This window comes from Megascapheus bottae, chromosome 10 (genome assembly GCF_031878675.1).
Source record: "Megascapheus bottae isolate mThoBot1 chromosome 10, mThoBot2.hap1, whole genome shotgun sequence".
NCBI classification, from domain to species: domain Eukaryota; kingdom Metazoa; phylum Chordata; class Mammalia; order Rodentia; family Geomyidae; genus Megascapheus; species Megascapheus bottae.
This window is the reverse complement of record NC_143518.1, coordinates 22,178,915-22,194,095: the sequence shown is the minus strand read 5'-3', so window position 1 is coordinate 22,194,095 and position 15,181 is coordinate 22,178,915. Positions and strand designations below refer to the sequence as shown.

The 15,181-nt window shown below is 41.2% G+C and overlaps 1 protein-coding gene across 5 annotated transcripts in view; it reads right to left on the bottom strand.

Annotated features, from left to right (window-relative positions):
• Positions 1-6,387: 6,387 nt before the first annotated feature.
• Abl2 (ABL proto-oncogene 2, non-receptor tyrosine kinase) overlaps positions 6,388-15,181 on the bottom strand; it is an 82,721-nt gene continuing 73,927 nt past the window's right edge. For 3 of the 5 annotated variants that reach the window (XM_090340341.1, XM_090340346.1, XM_090340344.1), the window contains exons 11-12: positions 13,122-13,295; positions 6,388-12,590 (exon numbers count right to left, since the gene is read on the bottom strand). In XM_090340341.1, the coding sequence (XP_090196467.1) occupies positions 10,891-12,590; positions 13,122-13,295 (1,874 nt within the window). In that variant the 3' untranslated portion in view covers positions 6,388-10,890. The remainder of the gene's footprint in view (positions 12,591-13,121; positions 13,296-15,181) is intronic. The other 2 variants (XM_090340342.1, XM_090340343.1) reach the window with 1 other exon arrangement.

The window sequence follows — 15,181 nt, the reverse complement described above, 5'->3', positions numbered from 1 at the left end:
CTTGCAGTATAAAAAAAAAAAGGTGGACTGGGAGTGTGGCCTAGTGGTAGAGTACTTACCTAGCATGCACGAAGACCTGGATTCAATTCCTCCATACTATGTACATAGAAAAAAGCCGGAAGTGGTGCTGAGACTCAAGTGGTAGAGCTCTGGCTGTGAGAAAGTCCAAGGACAATGCTCAGGCCCTGAGCTCAAGCCCAGGACTGGCCAAAAAAAAAAAAAAAGGTGGAGACATGTGGGGAACTCTGAAGCTGAGCTGTGAAACCTGGGAAAGGTTTGAGAGGTTGGAATGCCCCATTGACAGTACACAGAATGCTTAAAAGTGGCCATGTGAAGAAGGTTTAAGACAGCTGGAGAGGGGTAAGAGGATGGAGTGGCACCCCCTTCCTTAGTGCTAGAAGGGCTAAGAGCTAGATCTTGAAAGCTAGATGTTTTTAATACATGCTGGATTTTGCCTGGGAGCCAGTTATTTACACAAATTGTTTAGACAGATACACATACCACACACACGTATATAGTATCTATACATTTACGGCACTCTGATAGTATAGATGCTTTGTTTTTTGCACATGCCCACGGTAACCTCCCCTGGGGTTCAAGAGCTGGTGCGCCTTGGGACACCTAGGCCCTGCTGCTTCTCGATGGGCTTTTCTCATTACTTTGGCTCTGGTATCACATCCCACCACCACCACAGGTTGCAGTTAGTGACAGAGGTATGGCTCAAGTGGTAGAGTGCCTGCCTAGTAAGCCATTGGAACCTCACTTGAAGAACCAGTACTGCCACCACCAAAAAAAGAGCCAACAGTCCTAGGAAAAATGCTGAAAATCAAGACTTAACAAAGATATATTCAAACCAAACCCAAATGTCACATATTATCTTACCTCAGTTATAGTTCTTACTAAAAAAAAAATCGGAATCCAGGTGATGTGAAAAAAGGAAAACTCCTACATACCAGGTATATAAATTGGCACAGCCCTACTCAGGAGGCTGAGATCTGAGGATCAAGGTTCAGATCCAGCCCGGGCACAAAAGGACCTGAGACTCACAACTCCAATTAACCTCTAGAAAATGGGAAGTGGGGTTTGGCATGAAAGTCCATGCCACTATATCCAAATAGCCACCAGAAAACTGGAAGTGGCACTGTGGCTCAAAGTGATAGAGCACTGGCCTTGAGCTGAAGAGCTCAGGGACAGCATCTAGGCCTAGAGTTTAAGACTCACAACTGACCAAAAACAAACAAACAACAACAACAAAAAACCCCAAAACCCCAATTATAAAAAATAACTGGAGATGAATTAAGTTTATAAATGAAAGACTTGGAGCTACAAAAAGTAGGAAGGGGCTAGGAGTCTGGCCTACTGGTAAGAGTACTTCCCTAGTATGCATGAAGACCCAGGTTTGATTCCTCAGCACCACATAATAGAAAAAGCTGGAGATGGTGCTGTGGCTCAAGTAGTAGCATGCTAGCCTGGAGAAAGCCCAAGGCCAGCGCTCAAACCCTAAATTCAAGCCACAAGATTGGCAGCAACAACAACATCAAAATGCTTCAAGACATTAGAATATATAAGTATTTCTTGGAAACAAAAGAAAAGCATAGAAAAAGGCCAGGAGTTTGGCCTAGTGGTAGAGTGCTTGCCTAGCATGCACGTAGACATGGGTTCAATTCCTCCATACCATATACATAGAAAAAGCCAGAAGTGGTGCTGAGGCTTAAGTGGTAGAACTCTAGCCTTGAGAAAGTCCAAGGACAGTGCTCAGGTCCTGAGCTTCAAGTCCAGGACTGGCAAAAGAAAAAAAAGAAAAAAAAGCAGCACAGAAAAGAAAAATGGACCAGTAAGATTATATGGAATTAAAAATAACCCACTGACTTGGAGAAACAGTTTGCAAACAATCCAAAATACATGAGAAACTTGGAAAGTATATTAATAACCCTATTCAAAATATAACAGATGGGCAGGGAGGTTAGCCTAGTGGTAGAGTGCTTGCCTAGCATACACGAAGACTGGGGTTTGATTCCTTGGTACTACATACATAGAAAAAGCCAGAAATGGTGCTGTGGTTCAAGTGGTAGAGCTCTAACCTTGAGAAAGCCCAAGGACAGTGACCAAGCCCTGAGTTCAAGGCCCAGGAGTGGCAAAATAAAACAACAAAAAACAAAAAAAGAAATACAATGCAAAACGACATCAAGACTGGCTCAAATAAATAAGGAGATAATTTATGACATGCACAAGAGTAGAGAGATGTTATGTTGTATCAGGCAAGAAAGAGTACTGCACAGTCTCATTTCTATGTGGAATCTATAAAAGCTGATCTAATAGAAACTGAGTTTATACAGTAATTACCGTGAGAAGGTCTAGTGTGTTACAGCATAGTAAGATGACTATAGACAATAATGTCGTATGGGTTTCTACATATTACAAGACAGGACTTTGAATGTGTTCACCATAAAGAAACAACCAATGGGGAGGACACGGATGTTTTACTAAAACATTAAAGTAACAATAAATCAAAACTTACCTTGTGAACAGCAGTATGGATTCCAGTTGAAATCTTATATAAAAAATAATCCAAGTTGGGCGCCAGTGACTCACGCTGGTAACCCGGTAATCCTAGCTACTTCAGGAGGCTGAGATCTGAGGATTGTGGTTCACAGCCAGACCGGGGATTGAAGTCTGTGAAACTCTTCTCTCCAATTAATCACCAGAAAAATCAGAAGTGACACTGTGGCTCGAGTGGTAGAGCTGAAGACCTCAGGGTCAGTGCCCAAGCCCAGAGTTCAAGCCCCAAGACCCTCCCCAAAAATGTAATTCATCAGAGGAGTGCTCACACCATTACACTTGAACAAATGTGAATTTTAAAATATCATCTTTTAAAATCTTTTACCTATTTTATTAGAGACCCTCGTGTAGAGTCTTGAGAGAAATAGTCCAATCTCAAACCTACTTTGCCAATGAAATATTGGAAACTTTATTTAAAATAAAACACAACTTGCAAAGCTTGTGAGACAACAAGAGCAGTCCTTTTAAGGGCATAATTTATTTACATCAAGTTTAACACTGTTAGCAGTTCACAGTCAGACAACAGAGAATTAAATTAGAAAAACAAAACAACTGAAAATATAATACAATAACAATTATGAACAAACACCTAACAACATTGACAGTGTGACCCATGATTGACGGTTTTCAGTTAAATCCCATGTTGTCTCACTGTGTACTGTGTCCCCTCAGCAATGCACACAAACCTATTCCCGACTCTGACCTCTGCACCCGCACACACCTGCAGACTGGAACCTTTGGTATCAACTGTAGTTTTTGAGTCTCAACTAGCACATTTGAGGAAAAAGTTCTTTCAATCACCATGAAATGTTCAAACTTTTAAAATCAAGCAAGCACTAAATTGGGGTTTCTGTGATGGTGGTCACTACAGAGGGAGATTAGAAAGAAGGTAAGCGCAGGCCTGCAGGGGGGTGTGTTCTTGTGTATGGATAATATCTGGGTCAGCCTATTCATGCAGCACACCAAACATGCCACTGCTTCTGTTCACAAACATCTAACTCCTGTTTTACCAACTCTCCCTCTTTGATGGGCATCAGTACGTGTGCCCATAAACTCATAGCCTCTACATCCACATGAGAAATGAGGGCTTTCCAATACATACCCTAATGGGTTTAATGAAACAAGGCATCTCTATTCTTTCCAGATTTCTGAATACTAGTTTTCCTGAAGGACATTCCTTCTAATCAAGGAGATTAACAATTAGACAATTAAACTACACTAGGAGAATCCTCAAGATCTCAGGAAATGCTTCAAAAGTGGACTGCATAGGAAAAACTAGATGCCAAGATGGAAGCGAGCTGGCTTCTTTGGCCTCCATCTCTCAAAGCAGATGACCCCTGGCATTCTGAAGTATACTTCTTCAGAAATGTATACAGCACTATTTCAGAAATACTAGTGATGATCCTAAAGTGCTGCAAAATTCTGAAAAATATTTTTTGTTGTAAAAGCTGAAAATTAGGTACCCATGTAAGTGAAAGTTTTATACTAGCCACAAGTCCCATTCTCAACAAAATTTTATAGTTCCTAAATATGTGAAAAGCAAATCTAGCAAACTCCAACTACACAATTCCCTTTATTTTCTTCGATGAAACTTGTTAGCATTTGACAGTTGGCCTCCACCGTGATCTGAGGATTAAGTAGCATGTTCACAGATGATGGGCTGTGTGTACAGTGAATAGCTTGAAGTGACATGTAGGACCCAAAAACTTCCAACAAAGAATTTCACAGAACACAGGGCAAGCATCACAATTCCCCCCCAAAGATGGTGTGAATGGTCTGATTGTGAAAAGCCTACTTAAAGTAGACATACTTTCCTATTAGATGATCAGCAGGTTTCAAGACTGCACGTGGCCAATTAAAGGCATATTTTTTTCCAGGAGAAATTAACAATACATAGGTACAAGGAAGTCTGAATGAAGAAAGAAGGTAGAATAAAAGGGAAGGAAGAAACAAGAGAGGGAGGGAGGATCAAATGAGAGTATCTTTCCCTCAGGTAAGTGAGATGGAGAACAGTGCAGCCATTGGCCAGTTGGCATTCTATGGGAGACACTGCAATCAAGAGCTTCTGATGAAGCTAATGTCTCCCTACCAAATCAACAGAGCAATGTCTTTTCCTCTTCAAGACCATGAACTCTTATTTGAAGGCCTCAGTCTCTACTGCTGACCTCAGCCACTCCCAAGTCTGCCTAGGATCAACTTGCTACAGGCCTTCCTCAGCAGGAATACAGTAACTGTTTATCCTCACCACACAAAGGAGCCTGTCCTAATTTCTTGATCTTCAGATCTAGGATTCAGAAGTCAGAAAGAAGGAATTCTCTTACATATACTCAAAGATAGACCATTACCACTCAGGAGGGAGGCTTGGAAACAACAGGCCCAAGGTAGAAACCAGCCTGGACAGGTATCATAATGAACATTACAAAAGACAAAGTAGAACTGATGTCATCTATAGGATGCTCTGGGACAGGGAACAGCCCAATCCTCAGCTCTGAAGACCGACCACCCACACTTTCTCAGTAACAGAGCATGGAGGATGACAGTAAATTTCAGCCACTGCAAGCTGTGATGAGCAGGGCAGGTAACAATAGCTGCCACAAGCAGTACTAACATGTGCCCTACAGAGCTAGCTTTGAATTCATTTTTTTTTGAAGTCTAGTAGATAGAAAAATGGAACTACTCAAATATTATAGATATCTTACTGTTAATTTGTGGCCAATTTTTAGAAGTAGCCCAAGGCCTGGCCTGACTGGCGAGGCTACGTCTAGCAGCAGTTTCCTAGGTTGTCACATGGAAGGTACAAGTACTTTTGGTCAACCTGTTTCAGCAATGTATAGGCTCCTTTAAAGCGGCTTTTCTCTAGTTCTCTTAAAACACTCACCATTCCCCAACAGAAGTAAACATTTTCGAAGTATCTGGACTACTGGAGTGAAGGGAGAAAAGGTTAGGGAATATCAGCAGGTGGCATCTATCAATACATAAGAGTAAAACTCAAGGGCACGGGCCTTTTTACATAAAAAGGACTGGCCATAATCAATGCACAGAAACTGGCACCAGATAGAGTAAATCAATGTAAGCAAGATAATGAAACCTAAAAATCATCAAGGACAAAAACAGCCCTGTCAGCCTAATCTGAACTCCTGGCAGTGGGAAGTGAGAAGAGCCTAATAATAAGGACATCAAAAGCAGAAGTGGAAAGGAGGGAGAGATCAGGGAGAAGTGTATCTAAAAAATAAAAAATAGCCACTACTGAAATTTCCTGTGAAGATTTTAATAATGGGATAGGTGAATTAAGTCCAGCTATTCCGTATAGAAAAAAAAAAAAGATAATGTGTGTCATTTATAACTAGTAGGAAACTAAGAAAGTAATTCCTCAAGGGAAATGGTTCTATGGCCACCTAGTTCCCCACCATCACAGAAAACAAAACAACCCATGAGACCATGCAGGACATAGGTTAAAAACCACTGTCAACATGATGGGTGAGGAGTCTGTGCCTACGACATGGAAGATGCTAATTAATAGCGGAACATGAAGTATGAAAATCTCCAAGATTAAGAGACTCCTAAGGACCCTATTCCTTAGAACCCCTGGAACTCTGTACTTTTATAGAGTACACCTTACTTCTTTCTTTTCTAAATACATGGTCTTTCTATGTAGCACATGCTGGCCTCAAATTTATGATCCACTTGCCTCAACCTCCCAAGTGCTGTAATTACAGGTGTGATATATTACTTTTAAAGGTAAGAATAAAACCAATACATTGGTTCCAATTTTTTTTGAGGTTATTCAGCTTGGAGCTGTAACTTTGGTTCAACATTTGCTATATTTGTACATATTCACAGCACTTTCACACTTACAAATCAAATAAAGTATAGAGGTGGTTCTTTATAGATTCTGTATGTCCCTAACGCAGGTGGGTCTTTAAGTCAATCAGCATCCAATCAAATGATTTATCTTCTATCCAGATATTGATAATACAATTTTATACTTATATTTGATACTTTCTCAAAGTGCTTTCATATATATATATATTAATAACCACTAAGGTACTGAATCTTTTCATTTATGAAAAAGGAATGTAGGACTATAATTTTAAAACCAGGCCTCTAAAACTAGGCTGGTAGCTGATATTCCTTAGCACAATTGTGCAGATTGCTGTTGCTGAGGAGGGCTAAGAGAAAAAGCTCAGATAATCTTTAAATGACTGGTTTTGCTAGATGTTTGCATTGTTAATATTACTGTTACTCAATAAACATTTAAGCTCCCAAGTCAGAGCATATGTGCTTTAGAGAATGTGCACCAGAGAGGGCTGATTGTCTGTTTAGCAAGAGTTACTTCTTAGCAGTGTCTCACAAGGTACAAGATATGGTAGAAAGATCTCCTAACCAAAAGTCAGACTGAATACTAACCTGGAATCTGCTACTGTTTTGAGATCATGGGCAAGTAACTTAACTATCCTCTCCTCTAGTTTCCTAGACTATAAAGCAAAGGGCATTGACAATTTTCAGTGATGGGAGTCTGAAACACCTGAAGAGATTCTTGGACAACACAATGACTGAGACCTCACTCCACTGGGAATTCTGACGTGGAGTGGGGCTAATTTGTTCTTCTTCAAAACAAAACCCTAAGGAATGATACTGCTGCAGTCCTGGATTATGTGTAAATAACAGTAGTTAACATTTATGGAGTGCTCACTTTATGCCAGGCACTTTAGCTAAGCATATTAAAAACACTATATCATTTAAGCCTTACAACAACCCTGAGGTAGTTACTTTTATTATCCCTGTTTTGCATTGAGGAAACTGAGGCTCAGGAGGTTATTATGATGTGCCTTCTAGACTGGCTTCAAAGCTCAAATTTAAACCATCATCTATACTGCATCTTTAAAAGCTCAAAATCTTTGTGATTTTTAGTTAAGTAATTATGAAATGTGCCTTACCAAAAGCAGCATGTGGTATTAACTATGAACTGTTTTACTAACCAAGTTTTAAATTGTGTAAGAAAAATTCCAATTTAAACCTAGAAATGCAGCTAGGAAAGAGCCTGTACTAACTATAATCTCTCTACAGAGGTAATTAGAAAATGTATATACTTTGTGAATAATAGAGCTCACAGCTTGGTACCATGTTCAATTCACTATAAGAACATGCGCAAAATACACTCTTTACAAGACAGCAAATATGTCTGTGTGTCTGTATGAACTGAATTCAGGGCTTTGTGCTCTCATTCAGTTTTTCCCACCTCTCTTCCACACTGGCATTCTACCACTTCAGCCTTACGACCACTTCCAACTTTTTACTAGTTAAGGCTGCCTTTGATCCATACATCTCAACCTCTTGAGCAGCCAGGATTACAGGCATGTGCCACCTGCTCCTGGATGAGAGCAAAAACAGTTAAGGTTGTATCTCTAGAAATAATGATGGAGGCTTCCACTTAAAATAAGAAACTAACTTTACACAAAGCCTTCCAAGAGAGTAATTTGTGTAAAGAAATACCAAGAAGTACTCAAAATAAAACACTGAATTATAAGGCAGGAAATCTAAACTGAAATCCTATTTAAGGGTAGATGAAAAGAATCAAGTTGCAGCATCCAAAATGCAGGTATAGATATAAGCAGTTAGAAACTAGCTGATATGATGTAACAGAGCCTTTTCTCTTATTCTATGCTTTGTTTTTACAACAGATAAAATTAAATTTTCAATTTCTAAAAGCCACTTTCTCTAACAACCTAAATGATACTTTAATAACAAGTTGACAGTGCCTCTTAAACCTGAATCCCGAACCCTCAGCCCCTGAAATTAAGTAGTTCAAGCATTACATGAATGGGGTGTGAATGGTTGATGACATGACTTATAGTTAAGCTGAAAATTAAATTTAAGAATTTACTGAGCACCGACTGTAAGCAAGAAGCAATTAGGTGCTGCCCTGAGTAAGAAACAGCCCTGGCTGTTTCTCACCTGTGGTGAGAAAACCAAGGGTCTCAAATATAGTAAGCAGTGTTTCTCCAAGGCTTATTTTCAGAACTCTTAAGGAAAAAACAGAGCCCTTGTTTAAAAAAAAAAAAAAAAAAAAAAGAAAAGAAAAAAAAAAACCCTGAAAACAATTATAATCCCTTAACTCACATCCCATAATGGCAGGAATAAATTAAAAAAGCAGCATAATATTGTAAAATTTGAGCTTCCTCCTACTCATCATTAAAAGGCTGATAACTGCTAAGAAATAAGTTCAAGTTTAAGGACACAGAAAGGATGAAGATGTCAAGGAAAAAAAAGAAGAGGTGGATTTTTAAATCCTAAGTCTTTTTAAACTACTATAAGGAAACTAAGCTTCATACTAGTTGCCTATACTATAGTTGTAGGTAACAAACCCACATGGAGATCATCCAAAATCTACCAATGACCAATACTGCCCCTTTCCTCCCAGTCCTTCTGTTAATCTGAGCCTTTTCTGGAGTAGCAGTAAGAACCACTGTTGTTGTTCTACTGAAAATGTGAATTTCTTCCCTTAACAAAAATGCCCAAATTATTTTACAGTTCTACCCTTTGTATTCTATTCCCAATATAAGCTCAACAGTTCTAAATTCCATTAGTATCTGCTGCTCAGCCATGAAAATAAAAAACAATCCATTATAACAGCACTAAACTACAGAGATTTCCAGAGATGCTCTCTGTGGGGTAGCTACGCACTTACTTGCAAAACACCCTTGAGAATAATTACCTTCATTTAATAGATTAAGAGATGGGACTGTGGTTTGGCAGTAGAACAATAACAAAGCCAGGAAGAAAACATGCTGTTCAGTGTTGAATTCCCTATCTTGCATCTGAAATTATTAGAAAGAAAAAAATTAAAGTATTTTACATTAGGTTCTCTTGGGGAGTAGTAATCATAAAGCATCAAAAGCAAAAGCAGAAACTGGAGCAAAACCTGATAGCAAGAACATTGTTATTGTCTAACCCATTTGATTCATTTTTATGCCACCCCACTTAGAACTTCCATAATTTTAAAAGAAAGAGAAATGCCTATTTTTTGAGGGCAAACACATTTCAAGATTATGTTATTGGCTTCCCAGGGTCTAAGTGGTACTCCAAAATCCAAAAATTCCTCCAAATCTGCACTCTGTAATTAAATTCAAGTGAAATGACAAAATAATTAATATTCCCAATATGGATGACAGAAACAAGCATAATGACCAGGGTGGGACAAATAGGTCATCAGAGAAGAGCATGTGAGATAATATATGTGAGATAATATCTTTCCCTAGGTCCACTAGGTTGGGCTTAAGGTGAGAAGGGAAAATAAAGGTACAGAAGAAAAAGCCATTTTGGATGACCTAGCTTCTTTTTCAATTGCAAGCCTCTTGGCTTAGCTGGATCTTAGTTAAATACAAATCAGCTCATGTCCCTGCCCTATTTACCAGTGTGCAAGGGTGCTGCATCAGAAAAGGCTTCCCTGTGAACACCTGTGGTGGACAATATTTTCAAATTCAATATTGGTTAATGCCCTGAATGCTGTAGGTATAAATAAAGGAAGACAGCTTGCCTAGCAAGGGACAGAGAATAACTATTAAATAGACCGTTACTTGCAAAGTTTACTGATAGTCACCAACAAAGCAGAAAGTCGATTCTGGTCCATAGTAAACAACACACTAGAGACTGGGGAAAATGACTGCTTTTAATGTAAGATTTTTGGAGGTGAGTTTAACCTCCCTCACTAAATTTTTCAGCATTCTTGCCTTCCTGTACTGACTAATGCAACAATGGAAATCAGGATAGGAATAAAAAGATAGGGCTATGTTTCCTTGTTTTGTTCTCTTGTAATCTGATTTGCAGTTCTTACTACAAGCAGCAGTGACTTGTGGAAGTAAGGCCAAAAGCCACCTCCAACAATCTGGAATAGAACTTCTCATGTACACTTCTTTTCTTCTGTCCTCCAAAATTGTTAAGAGTCTTGGAGCACAATTATACTACCAGAGCCCAGAGCAGTGCCTGACTGGGTGCAGCCAGACTAGCCTGTTCAGTCTTTCATGCAGGAAAGGGCTAGGTTTCATTTTTTGACAGATAACAAGTTCCCTGATTTTCCAGTGCAGTTTCCAACCTTTTCCACTACTGTCTCGCCTTTACTGAATTTACCATTCTCATACTTATGTGGCTTGCCTTTTGTGATTTCTTTTTTTTTTTTGAGATGAACCTGTAAACATGAGAACCCAGGGATCTGAGGTACTTCACACAAACACACTCAAGTATCAGTCTCTCATGTTTTTGAAAACAAGGTCAAAAGGGAAACAAGTCCCTCACTCTCAGAAATGTGTGCATCTCCTATTATACTAACAGTGGCTACCTTTGCACCACATCACTGATTTCCTGTACACATGACAATAAGTTATTAAGAACAGGGTTTGCCCCAGGTACACCAGCAACTGCTGAAGAAACCTGCAGCTCCTGCAGACTGAGTTCCAGTTTGCTCACAGCCTCTCGGAAGGCAAATTTGTTGCGAGTCTGAGGAATGCAGTCCACATAGCCTGAGCAGTAGTCCAACAGCTGGTGTCCAGTGTCTACCAGTTGGCTATTAGGTACAGGTTCCGTAATCGCACTGGACAGTAGGTCAGCACATTCCAGCAGGGCCTCTTTACTGATTTTATCTGCTGAGATTTTCTCAGAAGTCTGTTTGGTTTTTCTCAGAGCTACCTTAGTACCTGCTGTTCCATTGGCTATTTTGGCTGGCGAGATGGAAGGTGTGGGCAGAGGCACTTGAGGTGGAGGCATCGCTGGCCTCACAGGTTTCCCACTGCTGGGCACAGCTCCTGCAGCTGCCTTTTTCCCTCCTTCCTGGGTTTCTGAAGTGGGCTGTCCTATAGTCGGGGCAGGTAGCTCTTCTGCAGGGTCTGCACATACGGATGGATGCTGCAGTAGTCTCATCACTGGTGGTGGAGGTGGGGCACACTTTGGCTTTACCCGTCGGGGTCGGTCCTTGTCTCCAGAGGATGCAACCTGATGCTCAGATAGGAGCTTGAATTTATTCCCCTGAGAGTCTGTGCCAATGAGCTGCACATCAGCTGGAGTGTGTTTCAGAGTGGGTGAGATCAGGACTGGCACTTTGTGGTTGTGAGTGGTTGGGAGGACAGATGCAGTCTTGGCTGGAGAAGACCAACCTGGCTGCTCTCCATCCTCAGGGACTCCAGCCACCCCAAGTCGCGAACCACCATTCTTCTCCTTACTCTTGGGGGCAGTTGCTACTCCAGCCACCCCCACCCCTGAAGAATCCTTCTCTGTAATGGCTGGATCCCCAGAGGGAGCTCTCAGAGGAAGGGCTGTGGCTCCTCTGGGCAATAGTTTGGCTTTTGGTCTCTCCCTGGTTGGAGCAGCACTGTCCTCTGATTTTTTTGGAAGCATGTCATTGGCCCTATCCACAGTCTCTTCTGGTTGAGAAGAGGTGGACACTGTCCTTTCAAGCTGCAGTTTGGACCTCTGGCAGTTCCTGGGAAGGGTCATTGCCATCCTGTCCTGCTCTGGAAGCCCTGAGGACATGGAAGATGTAGAGTTTGACCTTGGAAAAGGCTTGGAAGTGTCATCACTGGCTGAGGGTTTACCTGCTCGTATGCCAAGTGTCTTTTTGATTAAGCGAGGCGTAAAGAAGCCTGTGATGCCAGACCACCCACCCCCTCCATTGTCATCATTACTGAGATTCCTCTGTGCAAAGCTCCCCCCATAACATTTGGGTGGCACTAGATTCGCCTCTTGCTGGGCAGGAGTGAAAGAGAACCCATCAGCATGCTGCAGAGAAGCAACAGATGAGAAGTTACCCGTGAGTTCGTATTTCTTGTGGGGCTGATTCTCCATTTCTCGAAAGGAGCTGCTGCGTTTAGGGGGTGTGGGAGCGTTTCTCTTCTTCATGAAGGAGCTGAAGAAGCCCCCCTTCCTATCCCTGGTGAAGCAGGTCTCTTTGGCATCTTCCAAGAGGCTACTGGGTGATTTGTCTCTTTGCTTTCGAGGCAGTGCTGGGGACCCACAAGAGGCCTGTGCACTTCTAATGAACCCTGATGAGAAACACAATCAATAATGTAAAAGACAAGAATTGAAACCAGGGCTCCCTTATAAAAGAACTGTCAGTATTTATTGTCAGGTGCTGTCATTATTCCGAAGAAATTAACACACTATCATTTCACAGTGATTAGTATTCTAAATATGATGTAGATATAGATGGGGAGAAATAACCTGTTATTTATCACACCCCAGTATTCACCTTTTCTCTTAAAGTAAATAAGCCTGGCATTATGTATAAGGCTTAGTAAAGGAGTCTTTTCCCTCCCCGCTCTCCCCCCCTCCCCATGCTGCGAATTGGCAGCATGAGATCTATGTGGAAGTCAAGAGCTTAAGAAATGACAGAACTGTAAAAAGAAAAAAAAAAAAGAAATGACAGACTGTATGTTAGGCTTCCAGAACTAGTAATGAAAGACCAAAAACCAGAGCCGCCTTGCTGTCCTTACACAAAAAAGCACATGAAAACAGGCACAACAGCATCAAGCCACAAGGCTCTTTAACCAAGGCAGTTTCTACTCTGATGCTACCTGGTGCTGAACTGGAAACAGGCTCTTCTGTAGCATCTTGGGACCCTTCAATGTTCTCCTTGTTCTCCGCCTGTTTCTTCAGTGTTCGTGTCTTAGAAGGAAGTATAGGTAATCTGGGCAGGTATGGAACAACAGATGACGAGGAGGCAGCTCTCCCCAGCTCCTCAGCTACCTCTGTTAAAACCACAAAGGATCAATAAAGGTAATTTTATGGCAGAGAAAGAGAATTTTTCTCTTCAGAAAAGCAATAGAGACTAGAAAAGAGAAATGCATAAATGCAGCCAGGTATAGTAGAACACGCTTATAGACAGGAGACTGAGGCTACAGAATCCTTCAAGTTGACAAAATTCAGGACCAACCTAGTAAATATAGTGAGACACCATCTCAAAAGTGAACAATGGGGGCTGGGAGTTTGGCCTAGTGGTAAAAGTGCTTGCCTAGCATGCACGAAGACCTGGGTTAGATTCCTCAGTACCACATACATAGAAAAAAGCTGGAAGTGGTGCTGAGGCTCAAGTGGTAGAGCTCTAGTGTTGAGAAAACCCAAGGACAGTGCTCAGGCCCTGAGCTCAAGCCCAGGACTAACAAAAAAAAAAAAAAAAAAAAGTAAACAAAGGCCGGTGCTGTGGGTGCGGTGGCTCACACCCATAACCCTAGCTACTCAGGAGGCTGAGATCTGAGGACTGTGGTTCAAAGCCAGTCCCAGCATTATAAGTACCTGAGACTTATCTCCAGAAAAGGGGAAGTGGGGGTGTGGCTCCAAGGATAGGGTAGTATCCTTGAGCTGAAGAGCTCAGGGACAATGCCCAGGACCAGAGTTCAAGCCTCGGGACAAACCAAAAAAAAGTAAAATAAATAAAATGTATAAGTGGAATCCTACAGTATATAATGTGGCTTATTTTTCTCAACAATATGTCTATAGACTCACATATTACTGCATAGAGTGAGGATTCTCATGAATGGACAGTATTCCTAGGTGTAAATAAAGCCAAATTCATCTGAATTCCTCTTGGTAAGATATGTAGGCTAGTTCCAGCTTTTAGCAAGGGAGGATACTGTTAAGAAGAACCTGCTATGTGTTTTATGGTTCTTAACTTTATGCACATTATCTGTTTAGCGTAAGCATTGGAGAACCAAGAGGTTATCGGGTACATGTACTTCAGCTTTATGTAGTTGTGCAAAATTGACTCGCAGTACACACAAAAGGGGTCACACCTGTAATCCTAGCTACTCAGGAAGCTGAGATATGAGGATCATAGTTCAAAGCCAGTCAGGGCAGGAAAATCTGTAAGACTCTCCAAGTAACCACTAGAAAACCAGGAGTGGTGCTGCAGCTCAAGTGAGAGAGTATTAGCCTTGAGCAAAAGGAGCTGAGGGACAGCTCCTAGGCCCTACAACCAGCAACAACAACAAAATTAAAGGTGATGTATGTACAGAATGATTACAGTTACATAGTCAGGTCAAGAATACATTTCTCTTTGGGTAATGTCGCCCCTTCCCTCATTTTCACCCAGTTTTCCCGTCCCATCTTGCCCACAAGTTGTATAGCTCATTTTCTACATATACCACCACTGCATTGTTCACTCTTAGCCCCTCCATTTCCAGGCCTTCCTTACCGTCCCCAAAGACAAATAAAACAAAAAGAAGAGAGCAGGGCAGGGTGGCTCACACCTGTAATCCTAGCTACAGAGGAGGCTTAGATCTGAGGATCAAGGTTCAAAGCCAGCCCAGGCACAAAAGGACCTGAGACTCTTATCTCCAATTAACCTCTAGAAAATGGGAAACGGGGCTTGGCTCAAGGGTAGGGTGGTAACCTCGAAGAGCTGAAGAGCTCAGGGACAATGATGCACAGGCAGAGTTCAAGCCCCATGACCCACACACACACACAAAAAAAAAAATAAAATAAAAATAAAAAAAGGCTTATTTTCATTTCCTGGCATTTATTTCTATAAGTATTATTTTGTATGATCAAATTGCACTTTTGTGTTTGTCTTTGATCCAACACCAACAGGGCTCTGTCTCTCCAATAAAGACTCATAATTGGGCCTTTTAAGTGGTAC